Source organism: Cheilinus undulatus, linkage group 2 (genome assembly GCF_018320785.1).
Source record: "Cheilinus undulatus linkage group 2, ASM1832078v1, whole genome shotgun sequence".
In the NCBI taxonomy this organism is placed as follows: domain Eukaryota; kingdom Metazoa; phylum Chordata; class Actinopteri; order Labriformes; family Labridae; genus Cheilinus; species Cheilinus undulatus.
This window is the reverse complement of record NC_054866.1, coordinates 55,534,013-55,554,002: the sequence shown is the minus strand read 5'-3', so window position 1 is coordinate 55,554,002 and position 19,990 is coordinate 55,534,013. Positions and strand designations below refer to the sequence as shown.

At 39.8% G+C, this 19,990-nt stretch overlaps 2 protein-coding genes across 2 annotated transcripts in view; one reads left to right on the top strand and one right to left on the bottom strand.

Moving 5' to 3' along the window:
* Positions 1-1,270: 1,270 nt before the first annotated feature.
* On the top strand, positions 1,271-4,145 carry LOC121517377. The gene is made up of 2 exons (XM_041799083.1): positions 1,271-1,554; positions 4,020-4,145. Exons 1-2 carry the CDS (start codon positions 1,435-1,437, stop codon positions 4,143-4,145), a joined length of 246 nt encoding a protein of 81 aa, XP_041655017.1. The 5' UTR covers positions 1,271-1,434.
* Positions 4,146-10,835: 6,690 nt separating this feature from the next.
* The window catches only part of LOC121526607 (sodium/potassium-transporting ATPase subunit beta-3-like), a 33,051-nt gene continuing 23,896 nt past the window's right edge, over positions 10,836-19,990 (bottom strand). The window contains exons 6-7 of the mRNA XM_041813257.1: positions 14,832-14,918; positions 10,836-14,714 (exon numbers count right to left, since the gene is read on the bottom strand). Of these exons, the coding sequence (XP_041669191.1) occupies positions 14,547-14,714; positions 14,832-14,918 (255 nt within the window). The 3' untranslated portion in view covers positions 10,836-14,546. The remainder of the gene's footprint in view (positions 14,715-14,831; positions 14,919-19,990) is intronic.

Here is a 19,990-nt window from a genome sequence, read left to right as displayed (position 1 = left end):
ATCCACAGAGAGCATTCCCAACTGTCCTCGGTGTTCCCGCCACACAGCAGGATTTCTGATCATTAATACTGAACATGTAAAATGTAGGGGTGCACAGAGCAATCTGCCAAAATCGGTATTGGCGCCGATTTCCTTAATTTTAGGAGATCGGCGATCAGCCAATCCTTGTAAATAAGATCGGTGGATAAGATTGGTTTCATATGCCTCTACCTACTAAAATGTGAAAAATGAAAGACTAAAGGAACTGATATATTTTAGTAGTTTGGACAGCAATGCTTTAAACTTTTCATTTATATTTGAGAGAACTACCTCATGTGCAGTTAAAACAACAAATTTGTATTGTTTCACGGGTATTGTTCAATGTTATTCAATCAAATAAGACTGGAACGTTTAAGGTGTATGCTGTCAGTTATAAAAAAAAATTGGTATCGGCCAAAATCGGAATCAGCAGGGAAGTCAAGTCAAGTCAGGTCAAACTTTATTTCTATAGCACATTTCATACACAAGGCAACACAATGTGCTTCACAATCATAGGCAAGTTAAAAACAAAAAACGAAGGTACAGAAGAAAAACGAAGGCAGAAAGACAAATAAGTACAACACACCCATCACACATTCGCCACACAGATTAAAGCATACAAGCACATACCTACAACCCCCCCCCCCCCACACACACACACACACACACACACCCACACACACACACACACACACACGTACAGCCACACTGTAAAACAAGCAATATGATCTACCCATAAACTGATGCAAAGAGTAAGATTTTCAGCTTGCTTTTAAAAGTGTTTACTGTTGGAGCCGCTCTCAGGGCATTCTGTTTACTTGGTGCATAGAAGCCAAAAGCAGCCTCCTCTCCTTTGGAAATTATGCATGGTATGGACAGAAGACCACTGCCCGCAGACCTGAGAGTTCTGGCTGGTGCATAGCTAATTAGCATGTCTTTAATGTACTGAGGTGCCAGGCCATTCAGTGCTTTATAAACAAGTAACAAGATCTTAAAATCAATCCTAGTTTGGACCGGGAGCCAGTGGAGGGACTTGAGGACTGGCGTGATATGTTCAGATTTTTTGGTTCTGGTAAGAACTCTTGCAGCAGCATTTTGAATGAGTTGAAGTCTCTGAATAGAATAGGTAAGGCTTTTTAAAGATCGGTGATTGGCCAGAAAATTGCAATCGGTGCACCCCTAGTAAAATGTTTTAGATCAGAGCAACTCTGATCATCTTCAGAGCAGATCAGGGAGGGTAAAACCACTCCACACACACCTCCCATCACAGGAAAATCTAGAACCTTCAGATGAGCGGTCCTTTGCTGACGCTGGTCATAAAGAGGGAATCAGAACCAAAACTGGCACGATTATCTTGTTTCACTAGGATGTTTGTAGGAATCCAGATGAATATCCATCACCAATGTTGATTTGTTCATGAACTTTCTTTTTAAAGTCCCACCAGCCTCCAAACAAGTGATCAAGGTGAGGCTGGTGAAGCAGAGCTCCTCTCTGGATCTGAACGACCCTGCCGTGCTGGAGGACATCCTGAAGGAGGTAAACCTTTATTATTCTAATCATTAAAGGTACAATGTGTAGAATTTGGCATTTTAGCGACATCTAGCGTTCAGATTTTAGAATGAGCCGATCTGTTGCCAAAACGTCACATCACTAGGCGACGAGAGCCTGTGAAGACCAAAAAGGATCGTGAGCCGGACATCATTTACAGCAGTGACGAGGTGAGGGTTTATTCATTCCTTTTTGTAACCATAATTTTTATAGATTATAGGTCAGTCTTCTTCTCCACCTGCCTTCCAGGTAGCTTTCAGGACCGGCGGGCAGGTTTGTATTTAAAAATCGCGTTTCGCTCTTTCTGTCCCCAAAACATTGCCATAGACAACATGGCGGTTCAATATGGCAGCCTCTGTGAGGGCGACCCGCGGTAATGTAAATTTAAAAAGCTTTTTTCTAATTTTGTAAAAAGAAAACAAAAGTTTTAAGGGGATGATTGTGCACTTATTTTAACATACTTCACATAGATATATAAACATTATATCCCATGTACACCGTTTCTGTTCAGCAAAATGCAGCCAAATTCTACACATTGTACCTTTAACCCTTTGAAGGTGTTGAGGTTATTGTGTGGCTTTATTTCGTCATTTTTATTATTTAGACTGTGTTCATGCTAAGAACATCAGGCTTTCATTTCTGAGTCTTTAAATTTGTAGTTTTTCCTGTTCATCATCAAATGTTGGCCTTTTTCTGTATTTACCATGAGGTGAAACTGCACACTTTTTCCTGATTTCCTGTTGTTTATTTTGCACTTGAACTGGCACTGAAAGGGTTAAACTCTTAAAACTAGATTAATATTTGATATTTATGATCAGGTTTGATCTTAAATGAAAAAAATCTTGCAACAAAAAAACAAGATTTTTTTGTATGTATAAGATTTTATTGATTTTTATGTATGGTCCCAACTGAGTGTAACAATTTATTAAGTCTTGAAATAAAAAAATAAAAAAATGTTGTTGTTCATATTGTTGACATATTCAGAGCTGTGATAATCCCTGTCAAGGAAATCCAAATTGTATACGGTATATGATTTTTCCATATTTATTTATTTATTTATTTATTTATTTATTTATTTATTTATTTTCACAGTAGAACAATTGGGGGTTTTGCAGTTAAACTGGCATTAAAGAGGTTCAGTTCCTAAAAATAAGTCATGTATAATAATATTTTACTACTGTTTATGATGTCCACTTTTGGTCACAAACAACCTGAGCGTAATAATGTATTGAAATCTTACAATAATAACAATAATAGTAATAATAATAATAATAATAATAATAAAAACATAAAATTTGAAGTTGTTTGCATCAGAAAAATCAGGTTTTTTCCACTTAAACTGGAATCAAAATGGTTAAATTCCTAAGAATGGATTAATTTCTGATGTTTACTATCAAGTTTGACCTGAATTGAAAAAATCTATCTATTATTTTTATTATCCAGTTTGATCTTGAGCTCAAAAAGGCCCAAAAAGACTGAGAGCATTTCCCTGTGTTACATTTTTATTGCTGTATGCTGTCAATTTATGGTCACAACACCCCGAGTATAACAAATCTCTCATTAAATCTTAAAATCTAAGAAAATATGAATGCATAAAAATAAAAGTTGTTGCTCATTATTAACATAATACAAGGTTGTGATGATGCCTTAAAGAAAATTCAGTTTGGGTGTGGTTTATGAAAAATATTTTCTTTTTAATATAAAAAACATCAGGGTTTTGCAGTTAAACTGACATTTAAAGGGTTAAATTCCTTAAAATTATTTAATATTTGACATTTATAATTGGTTTGATCTTGATTAAAGAATTAGTGCCAAAAGGGGACTTTTTAATGTATAATATTTTTATTGCTATTTATGTGTGGTGTCCATTTTTGGTCCTGAACATCCCAAATGTGAGAAATTCTTTTATACCATCTGAGAGTTGATTATCCTCTGCTGTAATTATTTATTTTACTGTTTTATATCTGTTTTTTCTCCTATCATATTTTTCTTACTATCTCCTTTAATATTTTTTTCTGATAATCTGTAGAGTACTAATGTATTCCATTTTCTTCTGCACATTTCTTTACTGGCTTCCAAATTATCATTTACTGTATAGATTGTGTTTCTTGTTCTATTTTCTTTTCTTTTTCATTGTTCCTATGTGCAATAAAACAAGATAAAAATAAAGATTATATTCTAAAGCAGGAATATCAAAACATTTCTTACATATAGGAACTATCAGGCTGATGGGGCCATGTTGGTCTCCCTCACTTTTAGTGTGTTAAAGTTAGTAAAACCAAATGAAACATGCACCATGTTATTATGTCAGTGACCATCATACATGGTCATTTGGCTTCACTTTAGTACAGCAGGCACAGACACGTCATCCTTCTTTATACCAGTCCATGCTCCTGATAAGGACCACGTTAGCAGTAGCTGGATGTAACTGACCACATGTTTGTGTCTCTCAGCTCAGACAGAATCTGAGGGATCAAGGGGTGACACAGGACGTCAGACTGAGCTGGAGGAAGCAGGCGGACGGAAAGGTGTTTCACAAAGAGAAGAAGAAGGAGAAGAAGAGAAAACCTGAGCTCTAGTCTCCTATAAGAGTTTTATGCTTACCACAGAACAGTTTTCCATTCTGCCTCAGTCCATTTTAAATGAGCTTTGGCATTGTTTCTGGATTCTGTGAGACTCTGCCTCTCTAAAATGCTCCTTTTATACCCAGTCATGTTCCTGATCTGTCACCAGTTAACCTAATTAGTTGTAAAACGCTCCTCCAGCTGTTTTTCATTAGTACCACTTTTCCAGCCTTGTGTTGCCCTGTCCCAGCTTTTTTGAGATGTGTTACATAGATTGTTTGTGTTTGCATTCTGCAGGGCCCCAGCCTTTTGGAATTGGGGTTGTTGTTAAAGAGCTCCTTTCTTTGTACTGACTCGATAGCATCAGGCTAATAAAGTCCCAATAATAAAGCAGCTGCTCTGCATTAAAGTCTATGAGTGAGTAAAAACACAGAGGGAGGCTGGCTGTTCTCTGTCTGATTCTGACCTCTAACTCTGTCTTGTATTGACCATCACTGTCTTTAGAGTTAGTTTTCTATCTGGACTTCACATTAAACTTGAATATTCATATCAAGCATCTAATGTGGGGTTAGATCCTGCTGATATACATTTATGTTTTTATGCTGGCTCCCCTGAGTTCCTCCAGTTTCTCATTAGAATTTGTTTTCCTCCCATTATACCTGTCTGAATAAAATTCCTGCCCTAGATTGACTTATTAGATGTGGATCACTAAGAACATATAACCTTGGACAAAATTCAAAATTAATCTTAGTGATATTTTTAAGACGTTTGTGAACCTTAAGCCAGTATCTACGGATCATGGGGCAGGCCCATAATAAATGAAGGAAAGTCCCTTCTAGTGATGGGAATTCCAGCTCTTTTCAGTGATCAGGATCATTTGGCTCGGCTCAGCAAAAACAGTCGGTTCTTTCGGCTCCCAAACGACTCTTTATTTGGGTACCAGTTTGGCTTCATCTGAGCAGCCAAATCTAGCAATGTCATGACAAATGATTGATATTTGGACAGGTATTTTACCCCAACTATGCTCTTTTTTAAAATTGATGAAGATATCACATAATTATTTTTCAAAATGTATAGTTTCCCAAAAAAAACAAAAAAAACTTGCAGGTCAGGGGTTATTTGACACTGGAACCATCAGCTTAAAAATCATAGCATAACAAACAGAGGCCCCATGTCCCAGATGCATCACCTTTATAATCTGAGAAAGAAGGTCTGACTTTGCAGGTGAACTTCCTTTCCCCATGATAGTGACCAGCAGGTGGAGTTGTAGATATTTACAGAAATTGCTCCTCAGCGAGTCATTTTCATGAACCAACCTCTCAAATGATTTTAGGTTTTCTCCCTCATATAAATCTGCCAATGTTATAATTCCCTTTTCTATCCATAGACTCCATTAAAGAGAATATTTCAATTTTTAACTTTGGGTTATTCCAAATACAAGATGAAGAATTTAGAGAAATATCCAGACGACAGGCTTGGGAAACCTTCTTCCCTACATTGTAGAGGTTGGTTATGATAGGATGAGACTTCAATTTGTACTTGACAATGCTTTTATGGGTGCTAAAGGGGAAAACAATCCTTGAAGCCCACCCCACCACACAAGGAACTTTTTACAGATGTGGTCAAACCCTTTGTGGTCAAACTTGCGAGGTACAGCAATGGGTAGATAGTGAAGCAAATAATCTATCCTTGGGATACAGTTCATCTTAAGAACATTGATTTTTCCCCATAAAGACAAAAAAAGTGAATACCACCTCTCTGTATGTAAAGAAAAGTGGGCCAATATTGTTTTCCAATATTCAATCTATTTGCTTTGGGAAAATAATACCTCAATGTTTTATTCCCTCATTAGTCCATTGAAATGATCCTCGCTTGAAATAAAGTTTTCAGGCGGTATGAGGTCAGGGGTCGAGCCTCTGACTTAGACCAATTCACTTTGTACCCGAATAACCTAGAGAATGCTTCGATGTTACCAGGAAGTGCTGAGACAGATTGGAGCGGGTCGGAGACAAACCATAATATATCGTCTGCATATAGCATAAGCTTATGTGTACACTTGTTCACTGCAATTCCCTGAATGTCTGGGTTACTAGGGGCTCGGGGCAACGACACGAGCCACTCTCCTCCTCATAGCAAAGCTATGGGAGGAGAGTGGCTCATGGCTTTGCCGCAAGCCACTATTGTTTTTCCGTGCGTTTCTTTCTTTTTTCTTCATCTTGCGGACAAAATTTCACCACGCTACCCCTCCTAGGGCTTTGAGAAAACCCCTGCAAATTATACATCAAAACGTGTGGTTTGTTCCTGATCAGTGTGCTTTGACTTTTCTAAGAGATTCGCCAATTTTTTGCAAAGTTATTCGCAAAAAACTGCGAGAAAAGTCCCATTAGAAATAAATGGGGAGAGGGACGATGAAACCACAAAAATAGGGTTTTTCACCACCCCTACTGCTTCGCCATACTTTCACCTACAGAGATCATTCAAACTTTAAAATGCAGGTATTTTTGTCATGTCTTCAGGAATGTCTTTGTTATGACGATGGGGTTTACAGTTTTCAATAGGCGAGTCTTCAAAACTCCTGTGCGTTGAGTGAAAATGCTTAAAAATCACCCTGCTAGAGTGGGTGATGTCATCACTCCAGAGGCTGGTAGACCTGACACATCAAATGACAATTTTGTGAACAACTACTGACTACAGCCACAAATCTAACACCACACACATTAAAAAATATATAAAAGCGGAGAAAATCTTGTCCTGCTACTGTCAATCCAAGAACCAAAGCCATATCATGCAAAGTTTTGGCATGAGAGGACCAACTGTCCCAAGTATGCTGACATCTCTCTCATCTGCTGCAGTGTTACAGAATCTGATACATTTGCCTTCAGAGTCAAAAAGATGCCCATTTTTTGCTCACCCCCTTGGCCACATTTCTCACACAATCAATACCAAAAGAACATCACTGTTAGTTCCAAGACTGCAGATGCTCAAGCCAAAATTCGTTTGATGATAGCATGTACAATTTTCGCACACGGAGACAAGAAAGAGACTGTGTTTACAAGCAAAATCACCAAAACCGGCTCTCTGTTCTCTCTGTCACAGGTGTAACTGCTCTGTGATCACTGATGATGATGATGTCATCGCCGATTAACACACATACAGACCTCAATGAGCTCTGATCACGCACACACATGGAGCTGTTCCAATAAAGCAGCCCATTTAAACAATGCTTTAACAGGATGGTGGGACACAGAGGGTGGCTTCTCATCCACATACAGTCCCCCATAAAGTCTTTGGCAACATCAGTCTCCATAACTTTTCAGTGCAAGTTATTTATTTTACTTTGAACAGCCATACAGAAAAACAAAAACTCAGAGCAGCACCAACAATTAAGAACAATTAAGTGCAGTTGTGTAAACGGCTATCCTGCTTTTCATTTCTTCTCCTTTTTGGCAGTGAAACCAAATGCCTCCAGTGACACCCATTTCTGGGGTCTTTCTGAATGAGCTACAGGTTTTGGGACTCTGACTCCTGCAGTGGAGGAGGCTGTAGCACAGGGGTCTCAAATTCATTTAGGGTAGGGGCCGGATTTGCTCCAACGAGACGTTGTGGGCCGCACAATTGTTTTTTTGTAATATCAGTACAACCAACAACTGATATATAGGCTGCTGTAATGTTTATAAAGAGAAACGATCCAATATTAGATGTAGGTACCATTTAATGAGTGCTGCATGTTTGCACACTAAATGGTTAATTAGCTACCTTAGAAGGAGAATTATTTGCAAGTAATCTAAACAGGTCAGGCAAAAATATGCTGTCCTTGTAACATGTTTATGTTATGTTTTAACATAAAATTAAAACATACGTAAATAAAATCAGTTGATATTACTTTGGCATTATAGATTGTAATAACCAGGGATTAAATCAGACAAGAGATTGAACTGAGTTGCTCTCAAAAGCGAGATACCATGTCTGCATCACAATTATGCAGGGAAAACATTTGTCATCCTGAGTGCAGCTGTTTTAATACCACTCAGGAGAAGTTTGGTTTTACAAGGCAAAAACCTCTGAATGCCTTTATAGACTTATTTAAACTCCTATCCATATCTCTGACCCTTCCTGTCACATCAGTGAGCTGTGATGTCTGCGTCGTTTAAAGAATGAGTTGAGGAACAGCAGCGGAGACTCTCAGACCAGCAACCTGGTAGCCTACTGCTGGCACTAAACTCAGACAGAACCCGAGCCCTGGACCAAGCAGAAATCATTGATGCCTCCGCCCTCAACATAACAACCAGAAGATTGTTTATTATGAACCATCAAACTAGCGTGTTTTTTCGGCTGCAGTGTGTTCATTAAATGCAACCCTGTCTTCTTCAACAGTACGTTAACTTCACAGAGACATCAATAAGTAACGTGTAGTTTTTTCCACTCTAATTTTCCAAATGACGGAAATCCGTCGTGGCGACAGAGAACTTTAATCCATGAAAGCCCATCTGTGATAATGGGAGGTAGACACAATTTTCAAGTTCCTAGCACCTTCACATCACAAGTTATGACCACTCATAGACGGAAATATGAGCAAAAAGAAATAAAACTACTATTTACACTACTTACAAATAGTAGTTTTATTTCTTTTTGCTCATATTTCTTTTTTTTTTACATTTTTCTGCTGCACTTTTTTATTTAGGGAAATAAACAATTTCTCCTTCACTGAAATCTTCTGACTACACTGGTGTTTTTGCAAACTTTGAGAGTGTCCTCGAGAGAGGCGGACTGGCCATCTGTGTGTTCTGGAGAATCACAGAACGGCTGGTATGCCAGGAAGGCCGGCGACCACCACGTAGTCATCACCAGTTTTTCCCAGCTAATCTACTGTTTCATACTCCAGTCCAGTAGGTGGCAGCAATGCAAGTTGGATGCCAGCCGCCCATAACCGGCAATTATTGAAAGGAAAAAGACGAAGGAGCAGAAGAAGAAGTAATAGTAGCAGCAAAGATGATAATTGAGTAGTGGAAGTGGATCTTTGGTAGTGGAAGTCATAGATATATATAGAAGAGTAAATACGACATGCCCCTTTGAGCTGCATGCCTACGGTGAGGCTAAGCTAGTGGGGGCAAAAGTGTCGGGGCATTCCATGGTTGTAGATGGCACGAAACTAAAACAACAAGGATGCCTGCACATTGTGCTGCATACGGTTGCACACTACACCGTATGGTTGAAACAAGGAAACTGGAAATAACCTTTCATAGGTAAAAATAGTTTTTGGCTCTTTTTTCATTATTAAATAATGAAAAAAGTTTGAGTCTGTTTGGTCTGATAAATGACAGAGGTTTTCCTGATGACTGATACCTCATTCTGAGACCTGAGGATGTCCTAAAATGTACACCGTACACGGGAGCCATACAGCTGTGCAGCCTCAGCATGGTACGGCCACCTGTGATGATGAGGGACAGAGGGATGAGCTGGTGGAACATGAGAAAGGGAGAAAGAGAGTTACTTTCTAGGGCTGATGTTCGCAAATATCTTTCAGGTTGCTACATTTTTATTTATAGCCCACCCAGTTTATGTAGTTCAGTACAATGCAAAAAATGAAGTGAAATGAAATGAAATAATGATTACAGTAGTTAAAACAGCTCCACTTTAAACATTTCAGCTGTAAAATGACACATGCAGAAGTAATATTAAGAAATATAAAAAATAGTACAAAACTGTTAGGGACTGTTGTGCTTTTACTTTTTAAGTTTTTGGTAACATTCCAGTTTTCTGATAATACTTACAATCTTTAAAGACCCTGAATACAGGAGTTACATTTGTAGTGGTGTTTTTCCATTAAAATGTGGTATTATTATTTGTTCAGTAAGATTGATTACTGCATAAATTAATTAAGATTAATAATAATGTAATTTTAAGATTGCATGGAATAGATGATATAATATGCTGTTATAATCAATTGGATACATAAAATATGTTTTTTTTTAAATCCATTCCATCATTACGTATCAAATAGGGGGAAGATGAAATGAGAATGAATCATAGAATGAAACTGTCTTTAATTGATTTAAACAACTTCAGCGTTGTGTGCCAGGCGTTGATGAGTTTCCACGCACCGATTATTGTGGGCCGGGCTGAGTCAAAGTCCAGAGCTGTTTTTTAGCCCCAGTCCATCCCTGGTCTTTGAGAGAGCTCAGCCACATTCACCTTTTTTCATTTTATCCCCTTCATCTTATCTATATCATCATTTCAGATATAGCAGAAGGTTGAGTCTACAGGGGTAATTCCCCTGCTATCCATATGAGGGAGCCAAACATTTCATGATGAAGAGAGTCATCTCCATTACTTCAGACAATAATTGTTAATCTTTTAGTTGGCTCATTGTCGGGAACACGCCATAACCACAGAAACATACTGTTCCATTGATAAGTCATTTCCTAATTCATCCTGTTCAATATCACTATACTAACGATCAATCCATTATCACACATGGGGGTTCCTGTTAAGATCACAGACATTAGAAAGGATCTATGGAAAAACTCAGTCCTGTCCTGATCCAGGTCTCAGCATCAATCTGGTTAAAGAATGGTTCATCTTTAATGAAAAACAAAAAATAATTAAATAAAAAAATCCATATCAGATTAAGTGAAAACAAAACTATCTAATAATGAATAGACTGACTCAATTTCACATTTCAAAGTTTTATTTTTGGTTGTAAAGGTCTATTGAATCCATACAGAATATTTATAAAGTCTTATTCTTCTAAAAAAGGAAAATGTACACAAACATTTCTGCTAAAATTGAAATTATAGACAAACTATGAACAGGTGGAAACATCTGTGGGTGAACTAGTGGTGCTGAAAGTTCTTCTCATCCTTATGGGGGACAAATAAGTGAGGCCTGTTAGATAAGGCTTAAAGGGTTAAATGGAGTGGTGGTGAAAAGAGGGTGGGCAATTACAAAGGTGGTGTTGATAAGTTGCTCACAGTTCCAACATGCTGCTGACAGGTTGGTGTGTGTATAAAGGTGGTGTAGACAGGTTGAAAGGTATAAGGGTAGTGTAGACAGGTTTAAACGTATAAAGGTGGTGTAGAAAGGATTAAATGTTTAAGGGTGATGTAGGCAGGTTTAAACATATAAGGGTGATGTAGACAGGTTTAAACGTAAAAACGTTGTGTCGACAGGTTTAAAAGTATAAAGGTGGTGTTGACAGGTCTAAACATATAAAGGTGGTGTTGACAGGTCAAAACATATAAAGGTGGTGTTGACAGGTTTAAACGTATAAAGGTGGTGTTGACAGGTTTAAACGTATAAAGGTGGTGTAAACAGGTTTAAAGATATGAGGGTAGTGTAGACAGTTTTAAACGTGTAAGGGTAGTGTAAACAGGTTTAAACGTATAAAGGTGGTGTAGACAGGTTTAAACGTATAAAGGTGGTGTAGACAGGTTTAAACGTATAAAGGTGGTGTAGACAGGTTTAAACACATAAGGGTTACGTAGACAGGTTTTAATGTGAGAGGTTGGTGTAGACAGGTTTAAAAGTATAAAGGTGGAGTAGACGGGTTTGCACATATAGAAGGGGGAGTAGACAGGTTTAAACCTATAAAGGTAGTGTAGACAGGTTTAAACCTATAAAGGTAGTGTAGACAGGTTTAAACCTATAAAGGTAGTGTAGACAGGTTTAAACCTATAAAGGTAGTGTAGACAGGTTTAAACCTATAAAGGTAGTGTAGACAGGTTTAAACCTATAAAGGTAGTGTAGACAGGTTTAAATGTATAAGGGTGGTGTAGACAGGTTTTAATGTGGAAGGGTGGTGTTGACAAGTTTAAATGTATAAAGGTTGGTGTAGCCAGGTATAAAGATATAAGGGTGGTGTAGACAGGTTTAAAAGTATAAGGGTGGTGTAGACAGGTTTAAAGATATAAGGGTGGTGTAAACAGGTTTAAAAGTATAAGGGTGGTGTAGACAGGTTTAAAGATATAAGGGTGGTGTAAACAGGTTTAAAAGTATAAGGGTGGTGTAGACAGGTTTAAATGTATAAAGGTGGTGTTGACAAGTTTAAACGTATAAAGGTTGGTGTAGCCAGGTATAAAGATATAAGGGTGGTGTAGACAGGTTTAAAAGTATAAGGGTGGTGTAGACAGGTTTAAAGATATAAGGGTGGTGTAGACAGGTTTAAAAGTATAAGGGTGGTGTAGACAGGTATAAAGATATAAGGGTGGTGTAGACAAGTTTAAACGTATAAAGGTTGGTGTAGCCAGGTATAAAGATATAAGGGTGGTGTAGACAGGTTTAAACGTATAAAGGTGGTGTTGACAGGTTTAAATGTATAAGGGTGATTTAGACAGGTTTAAACACATAAGGGTTACGTAGACAGGTTTTAATGTGGAAGGGTGGTGTAGACAGGTTTAAAGATATAAGGGTGGTGTAGACGGGTTTAAACGTGTAAGGGTAGTGTAGACAGGTTTAAATGTATAAAGGTGGTGTTGACAGGTTTAAATGTATAAAGGCGGAGTAGACAGGTTTAAACCTATAAACGTAGTGAAGACAGGTTTAAATGTATAAAGGTGGTGTTGACAGGTTTAAACATATAAGGGAGGTGTGGACAGGTTTAAACATATAAAGGGTGGTGTAGACAGATTTGAACGTATAAAGGTGGTGTAAACAGGTTTAAAGATATAAGGGCAGTGTAGACAGGTTTAAACGTATAAAGATGGTGTTGACAGGTTTAAATGTTTAAGGGTGATGTAGACAGGTTTAAACACATAAGGGTTACGTAGACAGGTTTAAAAGTATAAAGGTGGTGTAGACAGGTTTAAAAGTATAAAGGTGGTGTAGACAGGTTTAAAAGTATAAAGGTGGTGTAGACAGGTTTAAACATATAAGGGTGGTGTGGACAGGAATAAAGGTATAAAGCTGATGTTGACAGGTGGTTCTCAGCAGGTAGAGGATGGTGGCAGCTTTAAGCTTCACAGTGTCATCATTGAATATCTTTGTAAAATTTGAGCTGAAACCTCTTTTGGCAGCTGGTTGCATAATCATGAAGGTTCAGCTGAGATATAGAGATGTACTGAGCTGTCAGTAATCAGATTTCTATCCTAACATTGTGCTGCTACAAACAATTTTAACATTGATCTTGAAACTATTTATCATTTCCAATAGAAAAACCCTGGACCCTTGGATATAAAGTGCAAATGGTTTGCTAAAATGCTGGTCAGTATCAGGTCACATCATCAATGATCTTGACTGGAATGCTGTGCTTATAGATTTCATAAAAATGCTGAGGAGAGTTATTTGATTACTGCACTGCTGGAGTCTAGAGAAGGCTTCCAAAATTAAGAGGAGTAAACTTTAGTTTGAGTCTCAGTACGTTTACATGTGAACTACAGTCAGAGTATGCTTATATCTTCATTGGAGTATTGGACTGGGCTGTTTTTGTATCCATGTATCAATGGACCACGTCCAACTCAGCAACATTAGGTGGAAATATGCCGCCGTTCAGCTTGGTGCTTTTGATCTTCTCCCAGTTGACCATGCTAACAAGTTAGCAAAATGCTAATAACTGCATGTGGAACGGTAAAAACATGACCAAAGCATTTTGGCACCGTATGTTTCAAACATATTCTACACTTCACTTTTGGTTTGAGTGTCAGAACACCATCTGGAGGCTGACAGACTCTTAAGCATTCATGCAGTTCAACTCACCAGTTACAGCCATGGTTAGGAGAGGCTGTGGAGCATGCTCAGTATGGTTAGGGGAGGCTGTGGAGTATGCTCAATAGGGTTAGGGGAGGCTGTGGAGCATGCTCAGTACGGTTAGGGGAGGCTGTGGAGCATGCTCAGTAGGGTTAGGGGAGGCTGTGGAGCATGCTCAGTAGGGTTAGGGGAGGCTGTTGAGCAGTTTGGGTCTGATTACATGTAAACATACAGAGTGAGTCGATCTACAGCCATGTTATCTCAGAGTGTTAGTCTGACTGTGAGACATTTGATTTAGACTGACATGTTTACGTTGATATAACATTACAGTAACATGATAAATACACTGTTTATATCACCATAGAAACATACTGAGAGCTGCCCTGTTACTGCCTGCTGGGATCTGATTTTTATGACATCACAACGGACATGTAAAAACAACATCTTTGTGCTTCTGGATCACATGCTTCCACACCAGACCTGATCTGCTCCACTGGTCTGAACTGGTTGAACTGGAATCTTGCTGGTTTCTGATTGGTCAACAAAGGACCAAGGAACAGCAAGTGAACCAGGATCAAGTGAATAGGATTCTGAGATACAGATCTGACCCCTATAGAGTCTTACCCAGAAGAACCAGCCTCAGACACCAAGGATCAGACCAGGTCTGGACTCTGAGGTGTCTGGATCGAGGATTTCTTTTCTGATTGTGGTTTCCGTGGCGAGTCAAAGGTCTGCCTACTCAGACACTTTAACCCTGAAAATGACTCGACCCAGAAACTTGTCCCGGTCATCATTATTACGAAGGTCCGACCCTTCAACTTTACACTCCACAGTCTGCTCCACATCGTAGTCTTCTTTAGTCAACAGCAGCTGCACAGCGACCACGGGCTGCACGTAGTCAGGCTGCAAACAGAGATGGTTGGGTTGGCGTTAGGTTGGCATTTACAAAAAAAAGTCAACATTTATTCTGAAAGTTGATGACATAACAACATGGAAAACAATAATGAGAACTATACCCACATGAGCTTTCTTTCCATAGTAAGGGAAAAACATTTTATCCAGACGACCTTCCAATGGAAAGTACTTGATGTTTAAAGGTTTGTCTCTCTACCAGAGGAAGAGAGAGAAGAAAATAACTTTATTCAAACATGAACAAAACATCAAAAACATCATCAATATGTCTGTTTTAAATATAAATGAGTGTAGTTATCACAAAAATAACAAGAAATGTAGAACAAAAAACCCCTGTCAAGTGAAAAGAAGAGTCCTTTTGTTTTTGTTGATCTTTTTTTAATCCCCAAGTCACAGGCTCTAGTGTGTGATGGTTGGTAAACATGAAACAAAAAGAGGACCAAAACAATAGGCATAAGTCTTTAATTACCAAAAAAGTCAAAAGTATCAAACCTAAAGCTCACCAAAAAGACGAGGGGACACTGGAGACATAGGAGAAGCAGGAAAATACACAGAGAGAGAAATCCCAAGCTGGGAACTGACAACGGAAATGACATCAGACACAGAGAAAACAGAAACTACATAGAAAGAGAGCCATCAGACACAGGAAGACAGGCAAGGGCAAACAATACAGGTAAACAGGTGAGGGCAAACGAGACAGATAAAACAGGTGAGGGCAAATGAGACAGGTAAAACAGGTGAGGGCAAACGAGACAGATAAAACAGGTGAGGGCAAATGAGACAGGTAAAACAGGTGAGGGCAAACGAGACAGGTAAAACAGGTGAGGGCAAATGAGACATAGGTAAAACAGGTGAGGGCAAACAAGACATAGGTAAAACAGGTGAGGGCAAACGAGACATAGGTAAAACAGGTGAGGGCAAACCAGACAGGTAAAACAGGTGAGGGCAAACAAGACAGGTAAAACAGGTGAGGGCAAACGAGACATAGGTAAAACAAGTGAGGGCAAATGAGACATAGGTAAAACAGGTGAGGGCAAACAAGACATAGGTAAAACAGGTGAGGGCAAACGAGACATAGGTAAAACAGGTGAGGGCAAACCAGACAGGTAAAACAGGTGAGGGCAAACCAGACAGGTAAAACAGGTGAGGGCAAACCAGACAGGTAAAACAGGTGAGGGCAAACAAGACAGGTAAAACAGGTGAGGGCAAACGAGACATAGGTAAAACAGGTGAGGGCAAATGAGACAGGTAAAACAGCTGAGGGAAAATGAGACAGGTAAAACAGGTGAGGGAAAATGAGACAGGTAAAACAGGTGAGGGAAAATGAGACAGGTAAAACAGGTGAGGGCAAACGAGACAGGTAAAACAGGTGAGGGCAAACGAGACAGGTAAAACAGGTGAGGGAAAATGAGACAGGTAAAACAGGTGAGGGCAAACAAGACAGGTAAAACAGGTGAGGGCAAATGAGACATAGGTAAAACAGGTGAGGGCAAACGAGACATAGGTAAAATGGGTGAGGCCAAACGAGATATTTAAAACAGGTGAGGGCAAACAATACAGGTAAAACAGGTGAGGGAAAATGAGACATAGGTAAAACAGGTGAGGGCAAACGAGACATAGGTAAAACAGGTGAGGGCAAATGAGACAGGTAAAACAGGTGAGGGCAAACGAGACATAGGTAAAACAGGTGAGGGCAAACGAGACAGGTAAAACAGGTGAGGGCAAACGAGACAAAGGTAAAACAGGTGAGGGCAAACAAGACATAGGTAAAACAGGTGAGGGCAAACGAGACATAGGTAAAACAGGTGAGGGCAAACCAGACAGGTAAAACAGGTGAGGGCAAACAAGACAGGTAAAACAGGTGAGGGCAAACGAGACATAGGTAAAACAAGTGAGGGCAAATGAGACATAGGTAAAACAGGTGAGGGCAAATGAGACAGGTAAAACAGGTGAGGGCAAACGAGACAGGTAAAACAGGTGAGGGAAAATGAGACAGGTAAAACAGGTGAGGGCAAACAAGACAGGTAAAACAGGTGAGGGCAAATGAGACATAGGTAAAACAGGTGAGGGCAAACGAGACATAGGTAAAATGGGTGAGGCCAAACGAGATATTTAAAACAGGTGAGGGCAAACGAGACATAGGTAAAACAAGTGAGGGCAAATGAGACATAGGTAAAACAGGTGAGGGCAAACGAGACAGGTAAAACAGGTGAGGGCAAACGAGACAGGTAAAACAGGTGAGGGAAAATGAGACAGGTAAAACAGGTGAGGGAAAATGAGACAGGTAAAACAGGTGAGGGAAAATGAGACAGGTAAAACAGGTGAGGGCAAACGAGACAGGTAAAACAGGTGAGGGCAAACGAGACAGGTAAAACAGGTGAGGGAAAATGAGACAGGTAAAACAGGTGAGGGCAAACAAGACAGGTAAAACAGGTGAGGGCAAATGAGACATAGGTAAAACAGGTGAGGGCAAACGAGACATAGGTAAAATGGGTGAGGCCAAACGAGATATTTAAAACAGGTGAGGGCAAACAATACAGGTAAAACAGGTGAGGGAAAATGAGACATAGGTAAAACAGGTGAGGGCAAACGAGACATAGGTAAAACAGGTGAGGGCAAATGAGACAGGTAAAACAGGTGAGGGCAAACGAGACATAGGTAAAACAGGTGAGGGCAAACGAGACAGGTAAAACAGGTGAGGGCAAACGAGACAAAGGTAAAACAGGTGAGGGCAAACAAGACATAGGTAAAACAGGTGAGGGCAAACGAGACATAGGTAAAACAGGTGAGGGCAAACCAGACAGGTAAAACAGGTGAGGGCAAACAAGACAGGTAAAACAGGTGAGGGCAAACGAGACATAGGTAAAACAAGTGAGGGCAAATGAGACATAGGTAAAACAGGTGAGGGCAAATGAGACAGGTAAAACAGGTGAGGGCAAACGAGACAGGTAAAACAGGTGAGGGAAAATGAGACAGGTAAAACAGGTGAGGGCAAATGAGACATAGGTAAAACAGGTGAGGGCAAACGAGACATAGGTAAAATGGGTGAGGCCAAACGAGATATTTAAAACAGGTGAGGGCAAACAATACAGGTAAAACAGGTGAGGGAAAATGAGACATAGGTAAAACAGGTGAGGGCAAACGAGACATAGGTAAAACAGGTGAGGGCAAACAATACAGGTAAAACAGGTGAGGGAAAATGAGACATAGGTAAAACAGGTGAGGGCAAACGAGACATAGGTAAAACAGGTGAGGGCAAATGAGACAGGTAAAACAGGTGAGGGCAAATGAGACAGGTAAACGGGTGAGGGCAAAAAAGACAAGTAAAACAGGTGAGGGCAAACAAGGTATTTAAAACAGGTGAGGGCAAACAATACAGGTAGAACAGGTGAGGGCAAACGAGACATAGGTAAAACAGGTGAGTGGAGGAAAAAACACAAGGGCAGGCAGAAAGAAATATCACAAACAATCAGGTGAAAACTACAGAAAAAGGAAACACACCAGGGTAAACTAGAGAAAGAAAAAGATGCACATGAAACAACAAGATAACATACTAGAAACTGAATTAGGAAACATACAAGGACATGGGGGCACAGGAGATTGACACAAACACAAACATTTAAATAATTTTCTGAACCAGAAGATCCACCACAACAAAAATCAAAACAATAACAAAGTAAGTCTTGGCAATGTCAGACAGGATGTGATACTGAGATAAGACCAACAGCAACCAGTTTGGTACTAAACAGGACTGAGATAAGACCAACAGCAACCAGTCTGGTACTAAACAGGACTGAGATAAGGCCAACAGTTACCAGTCTCTGGTTCTAAACAGTACTGGGATAAGACCACCAGTAACCAGTCTGGTACTAAACAGGACAGAGATAAGATCAACAATAACCAGTCTGGGACTAATCAGGACTGAGATAAGACCAACAGTTACCAGTCTCTGGTTCTAAATAGGACTGAGATAAGGCCAACAGTAACCAGTCTGGTACTAAACAGGACAGAGATAAGACCAACAGTAACCAGTCTGGGACTAAACAGGACAGAGATAAGACCAACAGTAACCAGTCTGGTACTAAACAGGACTGAGATAAGACCAACAGTTACCAGTCTCTGGTTCTAAACAGGACTGAGATGAGACCAACAGCAACCAGTCTGGTACTAAACAGGACTGAGATGAGACCAACAGCAACCAGTCTGGTACTAAACAGGACAAAGATAAGGCCAACAGCAACCAGTCTGGTACTAAACAGGACTAAGATAAGATCAACAATAACCAGTCTGGTACTAAACAGGACTGAGATAAGACCAACAGTAACCAGTCTGGTACTAAACAGGACAGGGATAAGACCAACAGAAACCAGTCTCTGGTACTAAACAGGACTGAGATAAGGCCAACAGTAACCAGTCTGGTACTAAACAGGACAGAGATAAGACCAACAGTAACCAGTCTGGTACTAAACAGGACAGAGATAAGACCAACAGTAACCAGTCTGGTACTAAACAGGACAGAGATAAGGCCAACAGCAACCAGTCTGGTACTAAACAGGACAGAGATAAGACCAACAGTAACCAGTCTGGTACTAAACAGGACAGAGATAAGACCAACAGTAACCAGTCTGGTACTAAACAGGACAGAGATAAGACCAACAGTAACCAGTCTCTGGTACTAAACAGGACAGAGATAAGACCAACAGTAACCAGTCTGGTACTAAACAGGACAGAGATAAGACCAACAGCAACCAGTGTCTGGTCCTAAACAGGTTCTGAGATAAGACCAACAGTAACCAGTTTGGTACTAAACAGGACTGAGATAAGACCAACAGTAAACAGTCTGGTCCTAAACAGGACAGAGATAAGACCAACAGTAAACAGTCTCTGGTACTAAACAGGACAGAGATAAGACCAACAGTAACCAGTCTGGTACTAAACAGGACTGAGATAAGACCAACAGTAACCAGTTTGGTACTAAACAGGACTGAGATAAGACCAACAGTAAACAGTCTGGTCCTAAACAGGACCTCCTTGGCCACAGCGCTAAGTGATGGCATATGGGCGTGTCTAATGGGAGAGGACAACCAATCACAACAAAGAAAATGGAGAAGCAGAGACCATCCCAGTGCTCCCAGCTCAGCCTGAAGGTTATGTTAGAGCGGTAGTTGGCTATTGGCTGGACCTCTGAAGTCCTGATGAAGCCACACCCTCTTCTGTTAACTGTGCTACACACCAGCAGAAGATGTGTCAGGGGAAGTGTCACCACT

Bases quoted from the DNA above. Each gene is read 5' to 3' on its own strand.
- LOC121517377 (XM_041799083.1), top strand. From the start codon at position 1,435: ATGAACTTTCTTTTTAAAGTCCCACCAGCCTCCAAACAAGTGATCAAG. The intron at 1,555-4,019 runs GTAAACCTTTAT...TGTGTCTCTCAG, and splicing joins TGGAGGACATCCTGAAGGAG to CTCAGACAGAATCTGAGGGA.